The 21504-nt window shown below is 53.8% G+C and overlaps 11 protein-coding genes across 11 annotated transcripts; 3 read left to right on the top strand and 8 right to left on the bottom strand.

Moving 5' to 3' along the window:
• Positions 1–207: 207 nt before the first annotated feature.
• PHATRDRAFT_23723 (predicted protein) lies at positions 208–2523 on the bottom strand. Its single transcript, XM_002184823.1, has one exon. It carries the CDS (start codon positions 2454–2456, stop codon positions 1464–1466), a length of 993 nt encoding a protein of 330 aa, XP_002184859.1. The 5' UTR covers positions 2457–2523; the 3' UTR covers positions 208–1463.
• Positions 2524–2944: 421 nt separating this feature from the next.
• PHATRDRAFT_50072 (predicted protein) lies at positions 2945–4872 on the top strand (the record flags this gene model as incomplete). Its single annotated transcript, XM_002184905.1, has 2 exons — positions 2945–3656; positions 3830–4872. Exons 1-2 carry the CDS (start codon positions 3182–3184, stop codon positions 4870–4872), a joined length of 1518 nt encoding a protein of 505 aa, XP_002184941.1. The 5' UTR covers positions 2945–3181.
• Positions 4873–5211: 339 nt separating this feature from the next.
• On the bottom strand, positions 5212–6774 carry PHATRDRAFT_50071 (predicted protein; the record flags this gene model as incomplete). Its single annotated transcript, XM_002184822.1, has 1 exon — positions 5212–6774. Exon 1 carries the CDS (start codon positions 6715–6717, stop codon positions 5212–5214), a length of 1506 nt encoding a protein of 501 aa, XP_002184858.1. The 5' UTR covers positions 6718–6774.
• A 443-nt stretch (positions 6775–7217) lies between these two features.
• On the bottom strand, positions 7218–7883 carry PHATRDRAFT_40933 (predicted protein; the record flags this gene model as incomplete). The annotated part of the gene is made up of 2 exons (XM_002184821.1): positions 7218–7634; positions 7734–7883. 2 exons carry the CDS (start codon positions 7881–7883, stop codon positions 7218–7220), a joined length of 567 nt encoding a protein of 188 aa, XP_002184857.1.
• Positions 7884–8603: 720 nt separating this feature from the next.
• Positions 8604–10212, bottom strand: PHATRDRAFT_23717 (predicted protein). The gene is made up of 2 exons (XM_002184820.1): positions 10082–10212; positions 8604–9732 (listed from the first exon to the last, which is right to left on the bottom strand). Exons 1-2 carry the CDS (start codon positions 10156–10158, stop codon positions 8787–8789), a joined length of 1023 nt encoding a protein of 340 aa, XP_002184856.1. The 5' UTR covers positions 10159–10212; the 3' UTR covers positions 8604–8786.
• A 439-nt stretch (positions 10213–10651) lies between these two features.
• Positions 10652–11155, bottom strand: PHATRDRAFT_16545 (predicted protein; the record flags this gene model as incomplete). The annotated part of the gene is made up of 1 exon (XM_002184819.1): positions 10652–11155. A coding segment is annotated over one exon (504 nt), but the record flags the coding sequence as incomplete, so codon positions are not given.
• A 182-nt stretch (positions 11156–11337) lies between these two features.
• GluRS_2 (glutamyl-trna synthase) lies at positions 11338–13352 on the bottom strand (the record flags this gene model as incomplete). The annotated part of the gene is made up of 3 exons (XM_002184818.1): positions 11338–11574; positions 11635–12789; positions 12980–13352. Coding segments are annotated over 3 exons (1765 nt in total), but the record flags the coding sequence as incomplete, so codon positions are not given.
• Positions 13353–14297: 945 nt separating this feature from the next.
• PHATRDRAFT_40930 (predicted protein) lies at positions 14298–15242 on the top strand (the record flags this gene model as incomplete). The annotated part of the gene is made up of 1 exon (XM_002184904.1): positions 14298–15242. One exon carries the CDS (start codon positions 14298–14300, stop codon positions 15240–15242), a length of 945 nt encoding a protein of 314 aa, XP_002184940.1.
• A 909-nt stretch (positions 15243–16151) lies between these two features.
• On the bottom strand, positions 16152–17630 carry PHATRDRAFT_50067 (predicted protein; the record flags this gene model as incomplete). Its single annotated transcript, XM_002184817.1, has 2 exons — positions 16204–17630; positions 16152–16177 (listed from the first exon to the last, which is right to left on the bottom strand). The coding sequence occupies exons 1-2, from the start codon at positions 17405–17407 to the stop codon at positions 16152–16154; spliced, it is 1230 nt and encodes a 409-aa protein (XP_002184853.1). The 5' UTR covers positions 17408–17630.
• A 1224-nt stretch (positions 17631–18854) lies between these two features.
• Positions 18855–20372, top strand: PHATRDRAFT_16430 (predicted protein; the record flags this gene model as incomplete). The annotated part of the gene is made up of 2 exons (XM_002184903.1): positions 18855–18966; positions 19057–20372. Coding segments are annotated over 2 exons (1428 nt in total), but the record flags the coding sequence as incomplete, so codon positions are not given.
• A 179-nt stretch (positions 20373–20551) lies between these two features.
• Positions 20552–21149, bottom strand: PHATRDRAFT_50065 (predicted protein). The gene has a single exon (XM_002184816.1). The coding sequence runs from the start codon at positions 21035–21037 to the stop codon at positions 20624–20626; it is 414 nt and encodes a 137-aa protein (XP_002184852.1). The 5' UTR covers positions 21038–21149; the 3' UTR covers positions 20552–20623.
• Between the last annotated feature and the right edge of the window lie 355 nt (positions 21150–21504).

The following is a 21504-nucleotide window of genomic DNA, read 5'->3' as shown; positions in this document are numbered from 1 at the left end:
TGTTAGTTAGTACATCTTGATTTTGGCCGGATGAGCGATTTTGCGGCTTCATCGAGGCCGGATTAGTAAAAACGTATCTTTGTCACAGTCGATGCTTACATTTATTTGTTAGAGAGGCAGTCAAGCCGGCTAACTGCAATTCTTCCCCGCAAAAACCTTAGTTCTCAAGTCGTGTTTGACATGCATATGTTCTCATATTTTCGAACACATCGATAAGCGATCTCACAATCCACACTCGCCATGATTTCTCAGCACATTGTGATTTTTGGAGCCACGGGGGGAGTAGGAACCGCTCTTTGTGAGATCCTCTCTCGTGAGTATCCGAACTGTAAGATTCAGGCCGTTTCTCGATCCACCGATGGTGGTCGCCTGGGTTTGGAGAAACTCCCAAACGTCAAGATCGTACAAGGGGACATCTTTGACGCTGCGAGTGTCAAATCAATAACGGAGTCCTCCGATGTGATTTTTTGCTGCGTGGGCTTTACCGAGTACAAGCGCAAATACTGGGCTCAGCGATGGCCCCTGGTGACCGAAAATCTCTTGGCCACCATCACCCACAGCGAATCCACCAAAACGAAGCTTGTCTTTCAAGACAATTTGTACGCGTACGGACCTGGTACGCAGCGCGGTCCCCAGGACGGTCGTGTTCCAGCCGGAACCCATAGCAAACCCGCGGTGCGGGCGCTCTTGCACGAACGCTTTCAAGAGCATATGACCAAATTTCCGGGAACGCTCGCCGTAGTAGGCGCCAGTGACTTTGTGGGCCAACATGTGGGAGAAAAGTCTATGTTGGGTGACACCTTCATGGGAAAAATTGTTCAGGGTTCCACTCCGCTTTGCTTTGGGTCCAAGGACGCTAAGCACGACTTTTGTTTTGTTCCCGACGTCGCCCGGGCCTTGGCCTTAGCTGTCGACCCTGACCACGAAAATGCGTTGTACGATTCGTTCTGGGTTGTTCCTAATAGCATACAGAATCAAAGCATGCAGGATTTGGCGAATCGCATCGCTACACTCCACGATCCATCGTCATCCACTGACAAACATTCCGTTTCCGTTTTAGGTGTTCTCTCGTGTTACCTTTTGGGATTGTTCATTCCGTTCTTGTGGGAGATCATTGAAATGATGCCCTTTTGGAAGAACGATTACAGTGTAGACGATACCGGAATGCGGAAAGCGTTTGGCTTGGAACCGACAGCAATGGACGACGCGTTACGCGACATGTTACTTGACTACACCACCGCAACACCCAGCGGCAGTCAACCAGAAGCAAAGTAAGCCGGGATTTCCGCAATGTGATACAGTTCGCAAATCGCTGCCTCATTTCCATGGGCTGACCAAAAGCAAGAGCCATCAACCGCGACTATTAACAGTAAGTAATTTGGTTAAATACACAATGAGAAACAAACGTTGTCCTATCTCGGCTGTTCCCACCGAGTCCAACACTTTACCCAATCGTTCCGGTACTATCGAATAGCGGAGCGAATTTCCACGTTGTTAGACTTTGCATCCAGTGCTCGTTGAACCCGGCTCGCCAACTTTTCCTTCATCATGAGCATAAGTGCGGCCGAGAATATTCCGCGCGTCAATTCCGGTCCCAGCCCCTGAAAGAGTCCAGCGAGACCGTCCCGTTCGTACACTTTGGTCAGCAGGGTAATCACGCTGGGTTTGGATGTCGTGGTGGATAGGGATGCACTGGCAGTGTCGGGTTCTTTGGCGGTCTGCAGAAGGACCTTGGCTCGTAGAAAGGGAAAGACAACAACGGTGGCTACGGTCCGCGCCACCATACCGAGCAGAAAGGCTTCCACGGCCGTAAGGGTCTTATTTTGTCGCGTCTGAACGACTGCCGCTTTGACTTGCTCGTAGACGGTATACTGCAGGGCCGGTTTCAAACAGAGTAGCGTGTAGGCCGACCAACCCTGGTACCACTGCGCTTTGTTGGGCTCGGCGAGCATGGTGAGTAGGATTTTCAGCGGGGTTTGGTCGGCACTGCTGCTGGTTTGAATTTTGGTCGTCCACACGTCAATGGGGAGCGAAACGGGCAAATGTACCCATTCCGCTGCACAGCCCAACACCAAATTGGTGGCCGTCCCGAGTGCTTTCCCGTGCGTCACAGATTGGTGGGCGTTCTTTAAAATTGTGTAAGCAAAGAAGTAGAGGGCCTTTTCCGTAGCGGACTGTAGAGCGGAGGTTTCCAGACCGCGAACAAAGATTTGCCAACCTTGTTGACGGTAGAGACGGGCGGCGTACCTCCACATAGTAGTGGCCTGCTCATCCATGTCACGGTCGTCGTGTTGGGCTTGCATTTTCGTCTTGAGGACTTCGAGCGGATACAGGACGCCTGCGGAAATGGCACCGCCGACAGAAGCAGCGATGACTTCGGACGCCAGGGTCGTGCGGTTGGAGACCGCCGTGACGGGACTTTCCCGACTACGGCCGTTTCTGCTTGATGGACTCATCAAAGGAAAGGACCGGTGGTGGAGTAAAGGGAAAGGTGCAGTCGACACGGTACCGAACAGAACAGCTTTTGTACGGCAGCGAAGTTGTGGGGAGTGTTGGTTGGAACAGAACAAGAAACACCATGGTCAGATCCAAGGTCCGAGTTTGAATGGGCAATCTGTCCGAAGACTGAACATATCCTATATAAATTTAATTATCGACTATATCTGGGACTTATCTTGACATTCAAATATTTGTCACAGTACGACATTTGAACGTTTTCGGTGTATCTATGGGAGTCGGCATTGGCGCTGGGTCACGTTTCGAATCGTAACTTTTTCTGTTCAATATCCGGGTTTCTAAAGATACGCAGCGCAACGACAAGAATGCCAACGGTAACAACACCTATGCATGCATATCACAGTCAGCTGTGCCGTAAACGGGCAGGGAAAACCTCGTACGACGACACATCGGAGGTTCCCGAACGACGGCATTTAGATCCATCGGACGACAGTCAGTGAGGACAAGTCTCAGAATATCTTCGTATAAGGCAAGGCACCAAGCACTCTCTCTTTGTACGAACACCACTTTAGTCTCCCACGTACACTTCGAAACTTCTCTCGTTCTGTCGTCCGACTGTAGTGGGTGTTTGGGAGCATCCTTCTCTACTACAGCGTACTCACTTAGCAGCAGCAGTAGCAGCAATAGCAACACCGGTTATAGGACAGTCCACCCAATTTGTCAAATGAAGGTAGAAAGTCTCTGGACGAGCTTGACGGCTGTGGCGTCCAGTCTCGTACTGGTGCAGTCGCGCTCTTCCCTACAATTGCCGTTGCCATTGACTGGGACTTGTACTCCGCGATCTCCCCGGCACAGCGTTACTTCGTCCCACACCGACACTGGATCCCCCGACGTCGCCCATCCCATCGTCACGCTGCGTGGTGGAGCCAAAGCCAAGGCTCCAACCAAGACTCTTCCCAAGTCCCCGCGCAAAGTGCACGGGGGCAATGCACCCGTCGTAGCGGTCGGCAGTGGCACCGCCACCGTCGCGTCGGAAATCTTCAATCTCGTCAAGGCCATTGTCGGAGTCGGAGTGTTGTCCCTGCCGGCGGGTATTGCCGCCTTTGGGGACGCCCCGTCGGCACTCGTGCCGGCTCTGGCTCTCATTGCGATCATTGGAGTCCTCAGTGGGTACGGCTTTGCCATTATTGGGAGAGTCTGTAAGTAAATAGGGAACGGTAATTGCAGTGGAAGAGGAAGAGACGACTAACTGTAAATACCGATGCGGCATGGTTGTTGGTTTGGTGGACGGATTTGTTGCTTACTCCCCAGTTCGCCCTCGTGATGTTCCCATACTCTACCGACACTCACTTTTTCTTGCCCGTACGAGCAGGTGCCTACACGGGAGCTACTTCCTACCGCGACGCTTGGAGCCGGTCCGTTGGGGAGGGTACCTCCTGGATTCCCGCCTGGAGTACCACCCTCAAGACTTTTTTAGCCTGTCTCGCCTTCTCCATGGTCCTGGCCGATACCTTCTCGTCGCTGTTGGGCCAGTCGGCCGATCAACGCACACAAGTGCTGCTCGCCGTCACGGCTATCATTCTCTTGCCGCTCTGTTGGATGAAGAATCTGGCCTCGTTGGCTCCGTTTTCTCTCCTAGGCGTCATGGGTATGGCCTACACGGCCTTCGCCATGACGGTGCGCTACCTCGACGGCTCCTACTCAACGGGCGGAACTGGCGTTTTGGTCGAAAGTGTCGCTGCGGCGTTGCGTCCCAAGTTCGGGAACGCGGGATGGGAGTCGGTCGCGAGTCCGTCCTCTCTCATTCTGGTCTGCATGCTGAGTACGGCTTACATGGCCCACTTTAACGCTCCCAAGTTCTATCTCGAGCTCCAGAACAATACATTGCCCCGCTACCATCGCGTCGTTGGGACTTCCTTCGGGATATCTATTCTCCTCATGGGTTTCATCACGGCGATTGGTTTCCTCACCTTTGGTGCCAACGCGTCGGGTCTCGTCTTGAACAATTACGCTTCCAAGGATTCCTGGATGAGCATGAGCCGTGTGGCCGTGGCCGTCTCGCTCGTCTTTTCCTATCCTCTCGCCTTTCAGGGATGCCGCGACGGCGTTCTCGATTTACTCAACGTCTCGTCCGAATCGCGCAAGAACAGTTTGCTCAATTTTACCACCATCCTCCTACTAGCCGTCCTGACCACGCTCGCGGCCGCGCTCAGGGACGTGAGCTTTGTTCTGGCCTTTGGTGGCGCCACACTCGGCAACTTACTCACCTACGTCTATCCCGCCATCATGTACAAGGCCGTCGTCGATAAACAGGGGCGGAAAGAACGACTGGGTGTCACGATTTCGTCCCTTTCGGCTGTCCTGGGACTCGTCATGGGAGCTGTCGGAGCCAAGTTGGCCTTGGATAAATTGTAAGCCGAAGCAAATAGGCGGACGACGATGGAAGCACGGAAACGCACTCTTGAGCAACGAAGAAATTGTTAGGTATAGAGCGGCTAGCCTTCAACACGGATTGATACGGTAACCCTACTACTATCATCCGATCGATTGTTTGTACATTCCAGCCACTATTGCTACATTCTAGCGCGCTGGATACAGCTGGTAAGCTCAACGCGTGGGTATAATAAGTATCGCGTTAACAGTAAGCGCATTATCAACAGTTAACATTTACAGGACCAATCAAATCTAAATGCGTCGGGGCAACGTCCCCAACATGAGAATTGTCGACCGACCTTCCTCGGACGTACATCCGCCTTACAAGATGGACTGCACGGCCTTGGTAGCTCCCATAATGCCCATACCCAATCCCGCAAAGGCCGACATCATGGCAAGCTTAACTTCTCGTCGTTGCCCCGTGGTAGAATTGGGCTGCTTCCGAACAGCTCCCCGCCACATGAGTGCGGGGAAAATATAAATTAAAGCGTTCCCCAATGTACTGCCGGCAAAGGCTAGAACGAAGGAAACGTCGGGAATTGACAAGGCTGCCGCTGTCACGGCAGCTAAGAGTCCCACAGTCAAACCATTCAATACGGTTGGGGTGCGATTTTGAACCTGCAGTAAGTCAAGCACGCCGTCTCGAGCACCGACAAACGCGAGAGGGTACGAAAAAACAATGCTCAAGGCCACGGCCAAGCGACTGATGCCCATGAGTGTATCGCGGACACTGTAGTTGTTCAAAATTAAGCCCGAGGAGTGCGCCCCAAAGGTCAGGAATCCCAAGCTCGCCATCGTGGCAAAAAGACCAATGGAAATGGCGAACGAGCTGGCGACGACTTTGAGATACCGGGGAACCGTGTTGTTTTCGAGTTCGGCATATATTCGGGGTGCATTGAAATGCGCCATGTAGGCAGTACTTAGCATGCCGACGAGAATACTGGTTTGCGTATTAAAGACACCGGACGCACCAATCGTTCCAAAGGCCGGTTGTAAGTTGAAGGGCAAGTCCTGCGCGAACTTTCCGGACCCGACGTATGCTTTACCAAAATACCGAATCCCCATGGCAACTGCCGTGTATAACATTCCCAAACTACCCAGTAGAGAAAATGGCGCGAGACTGGACAAGTTTTTGAGCAAACACAGTGGTAGCAGGACGACGCTGGTAATAGTGGTGAGAACGGCCGTCTTGCTCCAGGCCAACCCTGCCGTGAGGAACAAGCTCTGAAAGGTTTCTCCCAGTATCATACTGTAGGCCAGAACGGCAAAGATTGTTTTGAGCGTGACGGACCAAGCCGGGATCCAAGATGAAGGTTCTCCGACGCTGGCCTTCCAGGCCTCGCGATACGAGCTCGTCCCCGTCAAGTGGCAGACTCGTCCAATGAGGGCAAAGCCGTAGCCACTGAGAATGCCGATGACAGTGATCAGACCCAGTGCGGGAATGGCCGCCGACGGGGCGTTGCCAAATGAAGCGATACCGGCGGGTAGGGTCAACACACCTGCTCCTACAATAGCCTTGACGAGAGTAAAAATGAGCTGCGTCGAAGACGCCGTGCCGGTGCCAACGGAAGCGACGTTTGTGGTGAGGGCGTCGGCTTTTTCGCGCGGAACATCCTTTCCGGAAGATGCAACGCTGGCGTAGAGAGGAGCAACGCTACAGGCAGGGTATACTGGTAGTGAGGAAGGCTGAAGAGTGGATGCCGATCGAAGCGAAGACGAAGATACCGACAAGGAACGAGTCGACAACGCACAACTTGTGTAAACCCCAGTCGATAGAAATATCGCTATGACGAGCCGAGACCGCGTTATATGGCGAACGAGACCCATGGTGTATTATGTGATCAGGCTGAATGGATTGTGCCCTTCCTTCCGATATTCTCGTTGTGTTCTGTTGTTCTGTGGTGCAAGCAATCGAATGGTTTTGATGGATCTTCTCACGTTTCTGTTTTTTTGGTTCCGCGCGAGCACTCAACTTCCGGCCCAAAGACTATAAGGTTGGTCTGCCCGTATGTCGACGTGTCAAGTTCCCGTTGGACCGACGTCAGTCTTTCCTCCGTCGGGCGTGCAATTGTATTGTGTCGGGAGATACGGCAAGCAACTCCGGAAGTACAGCGACATTTTTAAATCCAAAAGAATATCAAACTATTTATATTTCGAATAAATTAGGACAACTTTTCCCGTAGCTCACGGTCAGATCTGTGTATAGTGCCTGCGGTGTTAATGTATGTTTCCCAACCTATTTCAGAAACTATGCGACTCTCTTTCTACCAAACACGCAACCTTTCTATGCTAAATAGAAATGTAAAGACGCCGGCATCCGGTTTGCTCTACAAGATGGGCATTTCCGGTTTCACAATGTGGGATGTCTTGGTCTTGACAACCTCATCAATAATACCGTACTCGACCGCCTCTTCCGGAGTCATGAAGAAATCCCGATCGCAATCGGCCTCGATCTTATCCTTGGGCTGATCACAGTACTCGGCAATGTACGTGTTGAGAACTTCCCGAATGAACAGGATTTCCTTGGCCTGGATTTCGATATCTGCCGCCTGTCCCTGTGCGCCCCCGAGAGGTTGATGGATCATGATGCGCGAGTTGGGCAGAGCCCGTCGTTTACCTTTGGCCCCGGCTCCGAGCAGAAAAGCTCCCATGGAAGCGGCCATTCCGAAACAAACGGTCGAAACATCGCACGGTACGTACTGCATTGTGTCGTAAATGGCCATGCCGGCACTCACGGAACCACCCTACACCAAACAGGAATAGTGAGCGATTCGTGTGAGTTTGTTGTTCTAAGGTCTGTACCGAGGATGAATGCTATTTGATTCGGAGTCTCGGATACGTACCGGGCTATTGATGTACAACGTAATGTCCTTTTCCGGATCTTCGTTGGCAAGGTACAATAGCTGCGCCACCAACACGTTAGCGACTTCGTCATCCACACCCTGTCCCAAAAGCAAGATACGGTCCTTGAGCAGCCGACTAATGACATCCATCTGACCATTATCGGTATCAATCACGGGCATGCGTACGGGATTACCCGGAGGCTTGTCGTCCGGGTTCTTGCGACGAGGGTCGACCTGAACAGAAAAGGAGAGATGGAGGAATTGTGAGCGTGCGAGACGAGAATAATTGCGCGCAAAGGAAACCGCTCTTTTTGCAGACTGCTTAAAATTGCGTGAAGCTTTCGCATTACAACTGTTCAACCAATAAGACTTTAAAGTATCTCAAACGAGACGTAAGGAAAGAACAAGAACGCACTTCGGGTGTAGGTTCGTCCGGACTCATGGTCCATTGGGACGAGATTGTCTGCTGCACAATGGTCGGTTGCGCTCGGCTTGTAGACAGCGGACTGAACGCACTCGCTACCAGTGGAAGCAAAAATAACGATAAGCTCTTGGGGAACAACATGATGGACGTCGTCAACGTAAGTGAAAGGACGCAATGGAAGCGTTTGTTGTAATGGTACGCTGGCTGCCTCGAATGATGGGGAGAAAATCCTGGAAGCGACGCCAAGAAAAGGACGCGGGGAACTTGGGTCGTCCCAGTTTCGGCGCCCAATCCACTTTGTGACGTGGTACGCACAGATGGACGGACTGTAGAATACTGTCAACAAGCTACCATCCCGATGAGCGGTTAGTTCACCCGTCCGTCGAGCACGTTTCCGACTAGTGTGAAGGGTTTATTGACGCCTGAGTTACCCAGGGTCAGAAAGTATGGTAAGCTCTTTGGTATTACTCGTATTGAATTAGAAGAAAGCTCTAGTGCGTGGGTGAGTGGGGTATATACCTATAGGTAAAAAGTCAGGAGTCTACAAAACACACATGTCGTCGTTGCGTCGCACCACACGCCCCAACGAGGACGCCCGGTACGGGACGACAAGATGGCCTTGTTTCTCTTTAGTAGACTTCCACATGCCACTGCTTCTTGGACTTGAGTCCCTTGAGCCATTCGTCGTAGTCGACTTTCTTTTCTTCGCAGACGGACTTGAGCATGTCCTGGATTCCGGGCATCATACCCTTGAGGCCGCAGAAGTAAATGTGGGCTCCACTGTCCAGCTTGGCAAAGATTTCGTCGGCGTACTCCTCCACCTTATCCTGAATGTACATCTTGCCACCGTTTTTGTTTTCCTGTTCGCGGGAAAGCGCGTAGTCGAGGCGGAAGTTTTCGGGGTATTCCTTGAGGACCGTCTGCCACTCGTCGTCGTAGAGAAGAGCGTCGCTGTTGGCGACGCCGAGGAAGAGCCAGGCTTGGCCCTTGTAAGCTTCTCCTGCTGGAGTTTCTTCCGTAAAAAGACGACGGACGAAGCCACGGTAGGGGGCAATACCAGTACCGGTGGCTACCATGATGTAGTCCGTGTCCGGTTCTTCTTCGGGCAAAAGCATGACTTTCCCGGCGGGTCCGGTCATGTTGACTTCGTCACCGGGTTTGGTGTCGCACAGAAAGTTGGAGCAGATTCCCTTCTTGGCCGGATCGTCGGCCTTGAGGTCGGGGCACCAGTAGGTCGCCCGACGCACGCAAAGGGAACCCGTCTTGCCGGTCATGTCGTCTCCGTAGCGGGTGGAGGCGATTGAGTACAGGCGGACCGAATGCGGCTTGCCGTCCTTTTCACGGGTGCCCGGGGGAATGACTCCCCAGGATTGACCCTCCCAAAAGGGAAAGTCTCCATTGTGGTCGATAATAATGTGGCAAGTCTCGCCGGTAGCCTTGGGTCCGACGATGCGCTTGCTGGAAACAACCTTGCCCGTGAAGGGGGCCTTGTTCTTGTACACGTTAACCGGAACGGTGGACTGGTCAAAGTACGGCTCGGCTTCCAAGAAGTTCTGCTTGGCAGCAAGCTTGGTTCTGTTGGAGGAGACAAAAAGACAAGGTTAGATTTGAAACAACACTGTAGGAAGGGAAAAGCCTGCCCGCTAGACAGCTCTACGGATACCCAAAAGCGTCCAGTCCCCACCGTCACCAACAGCAACCACGGTGCGACGATACTATTTCCTACCCGAATCCTCGTCACTACTCCAAGAGAAGGTCCTCTCTACCCCCTTAAAGATGATAAGCAAGGAAGCTTATTGACGACGAAACGTACGTCGTCACGTACGTAACGAGTACTCGCTAGCGGTAGAATACGGCATCACAATCCTACCCCCCAAAAGCCAATCTCGTTCCGATTTCCTCTCTTTCCGCACAACTCACTCACCCAAAGGACGGCTTGGTTGCCGGAACAAAGGCAGCGGCGGAAGCCACACATACGGCAAGGCAAAAGGTAGTCTTCATGGTATACTAAAAGGAAAGAGTCCAGGAAGTTGAAGCGATACAAACGATGCTCGAACTGTGGTAGTTTTTTGGGTTGCGATCCGTACGGAACAACGTCTACGCGGTACGGATCGCGTACGGTACTATCCGCCTCCCGCGTCGTCCCTCGTGCGATGGGATGCCAAGAATTTCCCGATCCTCTCTCACCACAACCCGCCACCACCGACCAACGTCACTCGATAAAGTCCACCGGTGTCGGGAGAAAACACGTACGTGTATCCCAGCGGCGTGACGTCCAGACGAAAATAGATCCATCGCTTTGGCGGGCGATGAACAGACATCGAAAATTGCATTCGTTTCGCCACCGCGATACGTACCTATTGGGCAACCTCCAGAGTTAGGTCCTTTATCCACAGTCTCGCGCATTCTCGTATACCACCACATAAAGCTAAATCTATTCTATTTGCGGTACTTTAGGGTTTTTGTCTTTGAAAGTTTTTGTTGTTGTCTCTACTTAGCTTACGGTGCCATCCGGAATGGACGTGGTGCAAACACCAGCGCTCGTTACGAACGGTCGTCCCAAAAACTCCGGTACACCGTACCGGTTCGTGACCAGATACGGTGCCAGCTGCTCCACAATCTTCTTCTTGCCCACCTTATTTTCGGCAAACGGTGCGCCCTCTTCGCTGGTAAAGTCGAAATCCGGAATTGACACGCGTTCGCCAATCCGGGCGTCCACCGGCGGATTTACCAACCGCACCTCCGAGTGGTCCGCGTTCGACGCGCACAACACCATGCCGTGACTGGCAAAACCGACCAGTTTACGTTCCTTCAAATTACACAAGACCAGAACCAGCCGGCCGTCAATGTCTTCGGGTTGCAGGTGCGGTCGCAGACCGGAAGCAATCTGTCGCGGTTCGTCTTCGCCGACGTCAATCTCTTCGCAGTAGAGCTTGTCGGCTTCCGGGTGTTCCCAGACTTTCAATACCCGACCTACACGAATGTCCAGCGCCGAAATGGGTGGACCGGTGTACGCGTCTTTCGGGTCGACCGTGTACGAATCCGTCCCGGGTGATTCCACTGTGGTGGCGGTGGTGGCCGCCGCGGTCGGGCCCACCACCGACTCGCTTTCCTTCTTGGCCACGGTGCGCGGAGCCCGGTATTCGTCCGGAATACTCTCGCAGAACGCCTCGAGACGTGTCATTCGTGTTTCCATATCTACGACGTACTGCGAATCAATGACCGAGTCCGCCTTGGTCGCCAAGGCCAGCAACGACATTTGCTTGGTCACATCCTGTCCGCTCATTTCCCCCGTCAAGGCGAGTCGCACCGGGTGGAACAAGTGGCGTCCCTTCAGTCCCAACTCCTTCGCCAGTGACTTCATGTGCGCCATGTAGTCTTGCGTAAATTGACACGCCGGTCCCTTTTGCGTGTCTTCTTCAATCATCCGCCCTTCGGCATCCTGAAAGGCGGCTAGTGGGTTGGACTCGTCCGGACGCGGGAACTCCCCCGACCGGTACTGCGCCACCAGCTTTTGGGCGAGAGCATAAAAGTTTCCCGTGGCGATCATCGTCCGGGCTTCCTCATCCCGCACGTCGGTAAACGTGGCCGGCAAACCGTAACCAAGCACGGTTTTGGCGTTGAGGGCCGCGTCCTTGGTTGTTTCCATCATTTGTTTCGCCAACGCCGTGGCGGCGTAGGTGAAATCAATCACACCGAGATCCACCGAATCGTCCGATACTAGACCGTCTTTGAACATTCCCTGCCACAATATTTGCTGCTTGACGAGGGGCACCAGGTCTTCGACGGTACGAAGTTTCAGATGTTGTGCGTTGACCCATTTGAGTTTCTCCAAATCAAAGACTGACGGACTCTTGACGACGCGATCCAGTTCAAACGCATCAATGAGTTCGTCCCGGGCAAAAATCTCGTTATCCGTTCCGTCGTTCCATCCCAACAAGGCGAGGTAGTTGATCATGGCATCCGGTAAGAAACCGTCGAGACGATACTGATCACAAGACGTGGCGCCGTGTCGTTTGGACAATTTCTGTTTGTCTTCGCCGAGAATCAAGGAACAGTGGGCGTACCGGGGACGCGGAGCGCCGAGGGCGTCCAGTACCAAGGCCTGACGAACGGTATTGGTCAAATGCTCTTCGGCCCGAACAACCGTGGTAATCCCCATGCAGGCGTCGTCGACGGCCACGCAAAAGTTGTATACGGGGACACCGGAACTGCGCAAGAGAATAAAGTCCCCTACCGTGGCCTGGGCGTCCCAGGAAACCATGCCGCGGACGACATCGTCAATGACGACGCGCGAATTGTCGGTTACTTTGAAGCGGACCGTGTAGGCTTTCCCTTCGTCGAGGGCCTGTTGCACGTCGTCGACACTGGCATCCCGCCAACGACCATCGTACCGCGGTGTCTCGCCACGGGCTTCCTGGTCCGCCTTCATGGCGTCCAATTCCTCCGGGGTACAAAAGCAACGGTAGGCCTTGCCATCGTCCATTAATTTCTGTGCCACGGCGTAGTAGACTTCTCCCCGTTCCGACTGTCGGTACGGTCCGTAGGGAGCCGTTTCCGACGGCATATCGGGACCTTCGTCCCAGAGCAAACCTAGCCATTCCAAGTCAGCGAGGACGGAATTTTCGGATTCTACCATGGTGTTGTGTGTGTGTATGAACATAAGTGTGAGTCAAACGTGTGTGCGCGGGTCCCCCCAAAACAAATGCGGAACGGCGTCGTGTGTGTTTCCATCGCGGCCAGCGAAACCCATACATCCAATACCAACCACCACAACGAAACAAGCAAGCACAACAAAACGGGGCTTGGGACGTTACCGTACCTTTGGTAGATCGTGCCAGATCGGTATCTTCCACCCGCAGGACAAAGGCGGCGTTGGATTGGGGTTCTTCGGCTTGTCCTTTCCGGGCGACGAGCCAATTGTAGAGTGCGGTCCGGGCTCCTCCCACGTGCAACGAACCGGTGGGTGAGGGTGCAAAGCGCATGCGCGGGGGTTGTTCGTCAGGGACCTTGCCCTGCAGGGGAAAGACAATCGGCCCGTGACGACTATCATCTTCCTCGTGGTCCAGTGCGGATGTGAGGGACTCGTCGGATACCGAGGCACCCAGTGCCGAAGACGGCGGCACGTCAAAGGCACCGTACTGAAAGTTGGACAAGATTCCTTGTTCCCGTTGGAGTCGTTCAATATAGGCCATCGCGGAGTCTCCGGTACGAGCGAGTCGCGTGCGTCGCAGACCAGCCGTCGATGCGGTGGTGGTACCGCCGGTACGAGACGTCCAGGATCGGGAAGTCGGCACGAACGCCTGCCGTTGTCCATCACAAAGAAACAGGTACGATACTACAGTGAGCACACACGAAAGGGATTTCCATACACGAAAAAGTACCCACAACCTCAAGCGCCTTCCGCCATCGACCCGACTCGCCTTTACTTACCTGTACCGCAGATCGTCGGGCACCGGCCCAAACCGTAGTAATCCAAAGCATACTGCGGGACGCGGCGAGAATCAGACGCATTGCCAATACACACACACACACTGACCCGCGCGTGTTGCTCCAACGAGATTCTCTCACAGTCACACACAGAGCCCTTTTTTGATGTAGACTCGACCGTGTTGACTCTGGAGTGACAGTGAGTGTGACTGTGAACCGTTGTGGTTGGATCGGAACGGCAGCGATGGGTCGGTGCGTCGTGATGGATTAAAATCCCTGACTGTGTGACAAGTGTATCGTTCACCGTGTGTGAGTGTATCGTATCGTACCGAGTGGAGCGCGGGTTGACCAAACTCACAGTCAACTTCAACTTTCTCCCGCGAGGATGGTAGGGGGACGGATGGACAGACGTTGAGGGCGAATCCTGGCATTCGAGAAAATGTAAGGAATGTGGAATTCCGTTGTTTCTACGTTGCATCGTTTCGAAATCGCCAGTACCGACAGTGTTTGTTCGTTCGTCCCCACCACGTTGGCGTGTTCGTCACTGACAATACCGGCAGAGACCATGGAGTTGGACAGTAGAACGCCCCCCGCACAAAATCAAGCCAAGGGACCCACCTACCAACCAACCAATGAAGTAGGGTACGATTGGTACGCGTGATCGTTCTTCGTTCGTTTTCCTCTACCCAAAGAAACATTATTCGTGTACCATGGAAGGCTGTCCCGTTCCATCCGAAACCGGATCACCAAACGAAACTGCTCCGTCTTTCAAGCCACCGGCGAACGATTCGTCGTCGTCGTCGTCATTTTGGTCAAGGCTCTGGTGGCCGACGGAATCCGGTTTCACTAGTAGTGGCAGTAGTAGTGGTAGTAGTGCTACCGTCGACGCGTGTCCGGTTCCCTCCACTCCGTCGAGTCTCGAACAAGCCGCTCAATACGCCCAAACACCCCAACCGGATCAAACCGTACGTCTCGCCACGGCACGACAAGTCTCCAGTATCCCCCGTGGAGAGTCCTCGTCTCTTCCACAACATCAACCAAACACCACCACCAACACCACAACAAACACTACCAACACCACCACAAACACTACCAACAACAACAACAACTGGGTCTATCCCTCCGAACAGCAACTGTACAACGCCATGCGTCGGAAAGGATGGAACAACATTCCGGAAGAATCGATTGAATACGTTTTGCAGATACACAACGTTACCAACGAACGCACGTGGCGACAAATACAACTCTGGGAAGGTCTCTCGGAATCCTCCACGGCCGTACCGTCCCCGGGTGCACCCACCCTGCGTTTGGCTCGCTTTCACGGACGCCCCCGCGACTTGTCTCCCAAAGCATTCGTGTACCACAAACTGCTCGGACAACCGGCACCCTTTGATCGACACGACTGGTACGTGGAACGTACCGACACACACGGACGCTACCAACGCTACGTCATTGATTACTACGAAACGGAACCGGTGTACGCCGCCGCCCCGCCCGGAACGAAACTGCCCCCCGTTACGTATGTCGACGTCCGTCCGGCCCTCGATCATCCCCGAGCCGTCGTACTGACCGGACAACGATTCCTCGCGGATGCCTTTCCCGGCATTGCGTCCCGTATCCGACGTCTTTTCCCTACGCTATCCAACGAAAAGTAGCGGTAATAGTAGCCATTGCTGTTTGCGACGAGTACTAGGGTTCGTACGGCTAGTGCCGTTTCTTATCTTAGTTTTAGATCGGTTGTTGAATACAAAACTACGCTCAAATCTTACTGAACAACGTCCGCGGAACCCAAGCGAGTGGCTCGTGGATCGGGCAACCGCACCCGTTCGTCTCCGGCCCACACCATTTCGAACACGTCCGTCCCGTACCGGTACCGGGCCTTCCAACTCCCTACGCATTCGTTCCGTCGCCCGCCGTTGTGGTCACCACCACCGCCCTGGATCCATCGGGACCACGGCCATCCAGCCCCCAACGACGTACGGTTCTCCGCCAACGCGTGGTTACTACTGACCAAGGACGACGGTACGGACCAGCCTGGGCGTTCCGGGACGGGCCAATACAAACGGCCCGTCACGGTCCAAAATTGCATCGCGTCCGTCACATCGACCTCGTCATCTGCCATCCGATTCGTCGAACAATCCGTGGTTGCCGGACACCAGGTAGCGCGGAGAATCACCAGACCGTGGCGTTGCAATTCGTGCGTGCGCTTCTTGCTAGCCACGTCACGTACCAGATCCCGGAATGAGTGAGATTGATGAGACCACGCGATGGTACCCTGCTCCTGGTGAAGAGCCGATGGATGTCGTCCGCGACCACGAGAAAGCTTCCGCTTGGAATACGTGTACCACCGCTCCATTTGCTCGTCCAAAAATTCCGCAATCCACACACTGGCCAAACCTGCCACGACCGATCCTTCCAACGAGGGAGCAATGGTCACGGGTACTTTAATATCCCAATTTGAGCTGGACAAGCTGCAGAGAGCTTTCCAACACGGTGTCCGGCCAGGTAATCCCATCAATCGACCGCGTCCGTCAAAGGCGAGGCCGTAGGAAAACGTCCAGTCGTCAGCCCACTTGTGGTGCCAAAGGGCCTTCCAACGCGTCCACATCCAGTGACGCGCGTACGATACAGTGTACGTGGCGGTTTCGTAGGTACCAGCGAGCGCATCGAGGCCGATGCGGGCACTCCATTTATGCGGCAACGTAGGTTGACGCAATTCCACCCGAAAATACTGCAATTTTCCCAGCAACGAAATTCCCAACTGCCACGAGGCGTGAATCGTTTTAGGTGACGACGGGTCCGAATGACTTTGCTTGCGTCTTTCACTACTAGGCGAATTCCACAAAATATTCCGACTGGACATAAATGAATACGTCCAGGTCTCCGGATTGTCCACGGATCCGGCTAAACTGAACAACACGTTGGTCTGGTTGGCAAGTGTACGTCCACTTTGAATTTTGACGACCGGTGCTGCGGGCATTCGGGAGGACGATATGACATCCACGGATCCCACCGGTCCGTAACCGGGTCGGGTATAGGCGAGCGAAAGTTGCGTGGACATTTCCGTTTGCGCCGTCCGGGATACTTCCGAACCGGCCCCGAGCGTTGCCGTCCATTGCGCCGATACTTGTCGTTTGGTCTGCCATTGCAAACTACCGCGATCTTGCTCCCAAAAGCCGTCCTGTGTACCGCCACCACCGAGCACGTGAGGGAATGCGAGAGAACCGTTAAGCGAGTGTGTGCGTGAGGATGCTTGGTGCGATTGCACTCGATACAAGGCATCGTCTAGTATTTGAGTAGCATACTGGTAGGATGGGGCGTCTCGTACTTGAACGTACAAGTCCAAAGAGTTACCCTCGTCATCGTCGTCGTCGTCGTCGTCCTGGTCCCAGGGATCTTCCGCGTCGGAATCCTCCTCATTTTTGTTGGTCGTGGTCGATCGCGACGACTCGTCGTGGCTGCCCCTTGGTTCGTTACGATCGCCCCGTGCCAAATGCGAGCGCAGCAGGAGTTCCACCGCCAACATGCCGGCGTAATCGTAAGTCAAGCGCAAAACCGGATCCGAAAGAACATCGTGCGCTTGACGAATCGTCTGGAAGGCTTCTTCCGCCATACTGTTGGTACCATTGTTTTGGGTCGACACCCCGAGACGCACCCGCTTGTCCGGATGAAAGACTCGACTCAGTCGCTTAAAGGCCTTTTGTATATCGGCTCGGGAAGCGTCCGGTGACACATTCAGGACAGCGTACAGAGCCGTGTACCCCTCCTCCTTCTTGATGCTGAGGGCTTCGCCGTCGTCGTATCGGTCGCGGTCCTTCATACTCCTCCACGTATCACACAGTCAATCCAACAAAGGCTAACTCAACTACAATTGGTTCAACTTGTATACAACAAGGCAAGTACGACACTATAGCGTTTTTTTTTCGTTACTAGTGATCCACGGGTGACCAACGTGTGTACAATCATGCTCTGGAGTCGTAGCGTATCCCGTATGTGTTATGCATGCGGTTGTTGTTCATCGGCTTCCCCCAACAGACCTGTAGGTTGTTGTTGTTGGGCAAATGTGCGGAATCGGGTTTTCCTGTCAAGGTTTGGTTCCGTCGTTTTTCCCGTGTGTCGGACGGTCCAAATGCCATGGGGTCTGTCTGTCTGTCGTCTACCCCATGCTTTCTTTATGTTAGGAGAACCCGAACCAGCTAGCGTACCTCTCTACTATTAGAACAACTCCGTACCGTAATAATACAGGTAGTCCTATGGGATGTGCTCTCGTCGTAACACGTCACCACAATCCGAACGCTGTGGAATGTTCGAGAAAGCTCGACATCGTCCCCCGGTACGAAAGCTGGATAGCGCTCGCGTTCGGTGGAATGTGTGACACGGAAACCCGCGTATCACGTAATGGGAATTGGACACGATTCGGACCCATTCTCTGGGACGACATCGAAAACAGTTTGGTTCGTGGAACGAGAACGAGGAGCGGCAGCCGCTGTCGAACGAGTTCGGGAAAACACGCCACCACAAATACATACATCAACCTCACGGGCTGGAATCCACACCTTGGCCAATTACCAACAATACCTTCCACAGGAATTTCAAACACAGCAGTGTCCATCCATACAAACTTACGTCGAAGCAATCGCTGCAGTCTCAGGATGCGGTGGGATTCTTCCAACCATCTCGTGACCTTGCTGTGGCTGGTAGCCGCATCGCGAACGGCGCTGGCGTTTGGTCCATCCCATGCTCGCGCGTTCCTTCCAATCCGAATAACGACTCCAGTTTACGATCATTCGTCTCGACTGGCTTTGTCAAAATGGATCGAAAACAATGACCCTTCCTTGAATGCGAGAACGTCATCCCAATCTCCTTCTACCTATAACACCACCAGCGAAGTCGGCTTGTTGGAACGGAACACGCCCGAGGAGCTTGAACACGCGACCGTCCCCGGGACGCCCACACCTACGGACACGTCGGTCGACCCCACCGACTCGGCGGTGTACCCCGAAATCGTGGACGAGGCTGCCGTCGAATCTAGTAACGACTTCTTGTCCGACGTAGACAAGGCCTCGGCCGTGCATATCCAGTCCGGACGCAAGGAACTCGTCTACGATCAATCGCGCTCGCGTTTCTTTGAAACGGGAGGGACGGAAGAACTGCCTCTGTCCACCTTGTTCGACCGGACCCTCGATACGGTCGAAGACGCCGTGCTCATGGCCCGGCGCTTGCCCTTTGATTACGGTCTTTCCGTACCCAAGGAACAAACCCAGACGGTGGTCGTTCTCGGTAGTGGATGGGCCGCCCACGCTTTACTCAAAGTTGCCGATACGTACAAGATTCGACTCATTTGCGTGTCGCCCACCAATCATTTCGTCTTCACACCGAGTACGTACGCCCCACAACAAACGCTCGTGGCTTGAAATAGCCCAACCCCACTCGTGATCCTCACCCTGCAGTTTGGTTCTTGTACCACAGTGCTCGCTTCCGCCGCGGTCGGTACGGTGGAATACCGCAGTATGACCGAAGCCGTCCGCTCCGCCAATCCCATGATTGAAAGCTACGTGGAAGGAAAAGCCGTCGATATTGACGTCCAAAACAAACGCCTAACCATCCAACTTGAAGATTTGCTGGACAGTGTCCGCGTCGGGAAGGCCAGTACCATTCACCTAGACTACGACAAGCTCATTGTCGCCGTTGGCTGTCGAGTCAATGATCAGATGGTCCCGGGCGCAGCGGAGTACTGCCTGCGACTCAAAACGTGCGAGGACGCGCGCCGCCTGCGGGTGGCCATTGGCGAGTCTTTAGAATACGCCAGTCGACCGGATGTGGCGGACGCCCCCAATCTGGCCGCTCCCGACAAGGAAGCACGGCAACAAGAACGCCGCCGTCGGGCTACCTTTTGCATCGTTGGTGGTGGACCAACGGGCGTCGAGTTGGCTGGGGAATTGGCAGACTTTGTCAAGGACTGTACCAAACCCCGTAAGGGTTCTTACCAACGTCTCAAGGACGATATTCGGATCATACTGATTCAGGGTGCCGATTCGCTGGTTCCGCAGTTTGACCGCGACTTGCGCGATCACGCACTCAAGACATTGCAGAAGCAAAACATCGAAGTCCGTCTCAATACCCGGGTCAACGAGGTCGGAGACGGCTACATCAAATTGGCAGAAAAGGGTGGAGGCGTGGAAGAAACGATCAACAACGGTGTGACGGTCTGGGCGGCCGGGACATCGCCGGTCCCTTTTATCGATACGCTTTTGTCCAAATTGCCGGAGGAAGCGCGCGCGGTTGGCGGTCGGGTCAAGGTGGACAAGTGGTTGCGCTGTCCAACACCGACTGCGGATACGTTTGGTTCCATTCTCGTGTTGGGTGACGCCGCCGCTGCGGAACGGGACGATTCGTTCCTACCACAGACGGCTCAAGTGGCCGGTCAACAGGGAGCGTACGTTGCACGCCTATTTAATCGCGACTACGACTTGACGCAAACTCCGCCCGTCTACTACGATGACAAGGAAGCCATAGACAAGGCCTGGTTGAACGTGCGCGGTTTAAAGGAAGCGCCGGGTTTCGATTTCTTGAATCTCGGTTTGCTGGCCTACGTGGGTGACAAGCAAGCGTTGTCGCAGGTGCAACTCGGGGATTTTCCCATTGCCAGCTACGCCGGTAGTATCTCGTTCGTGCTGTGGCGATCCGTATACCTGGTCAAGCAGGTGGCGACTCGTAATCGTGTCTTGGTGAGTTTTGACTGGTTGAAATCGAACCTGTTTGGACGTGACATTACGCGTCTGTAACCCCACGAGTCGCAAGAGGCTGGAGCCGCGTCGCGCCGTTGAATCCATCCAATGTGGCACCGCCTTTATTTACGGGGACAACCCGTTCCGCGAGTCGTTCTCTACGGCCAAGCACCACTGTCGGACAGTACCAAACACAAGCCTATCCTATATACTATAATTACAAGTCTATACAGTGTAGTTGTTGCATGCCGCCTTTTTACTAGAGAGCGTGGCGTGCGCATTTTGCAAATGTTCCACCCGCAAATTCTCTAGGATGCTTTGGTTTTCTTGTTCTTATCCTTGGCAAAGATCCCGGGTTCCATGGAGTGTACCGAGGCTCCAACGATGGCCACGGCGACTATGCCCACGAGTACTTCCGTGGGGCTGTTCTTGATCCAGGCATCGTAGAGTTCCCATCCAAAGTAGACGATTTCTAGTAGAATCGCCATGCCGCGGTAGTGTGCACCTTCCCGTAGGACTCCGGCGGCGCCGTTGACCAGCAAGACGGCGTGAGCGGCGGCTCCCGTTCCCATCCACGACGACGAGGTATCGAGAAGTAAGGTCCAGGGAACGACCGCGTCCAGGGCCCGATCTATAGTACCCTCGTAGCGGACCCAACGGTACAAGGCGTAGCCGTGCAACGCGAGGAAGAACGGTAGAATGGCGTGTTTCAAGAGTCCCATTGCGTTGTACCGTGGGTGACAAAGACGACGACGAAGACGACAGTAATCAAGGGTAACTGAAGAATTGGCTACGAACGAATAAGCAGTCTTGGCAGGAGTCCAGATATAGTAACTAGCTCCAACGATAGCTATTAGTAACAAGATCTCCGGAAGACGATGGATGCCTTTCGCAGACTCTAGAGGAGAGGTTTTCTGTTTCGTTGCGCTTCTGATCCGACAAAGATCACATTGGTCGATACCGTTTCGATACCCCTTCGAAATCGGGAATTTCCAACTGGGAAGAATTTTCTGTGCGGTAGTAGTTACTGTCCGGTACAAGCTACTACTCTACTCGTTTACTAGTATGGTAGATTGCTCTACGAGCTAGGTTTAGAGTAGTAGAGAGTACCTACCCTACCCTACGTTTGTGCCACAACAATCCGACTGACCTCCCGTCGAGGGATTCATTTGCGAATGGCAGACGTTGG

The sequence above is a fragment of the Phaeodactylum tricornutum genome, chromosome 26 (genome assembly GCF_000150955.2).
Source record: "Phaeodactylum tricornutum CCAP 1055/1 chromosome 26, whole genome shotgun sequence".
NCBI lineage: Eukaryota > Bacillariophyta > Bacillariophyceae > Surirellales > Neidiaceae > Phaeodactylum > Phaeodactylum tricornutum.
The sequence above is the reverse complement of the archived record's forward strand: the minus strand, read 5'-3'. Positions and strand labels throughout refer to the sequence as shown.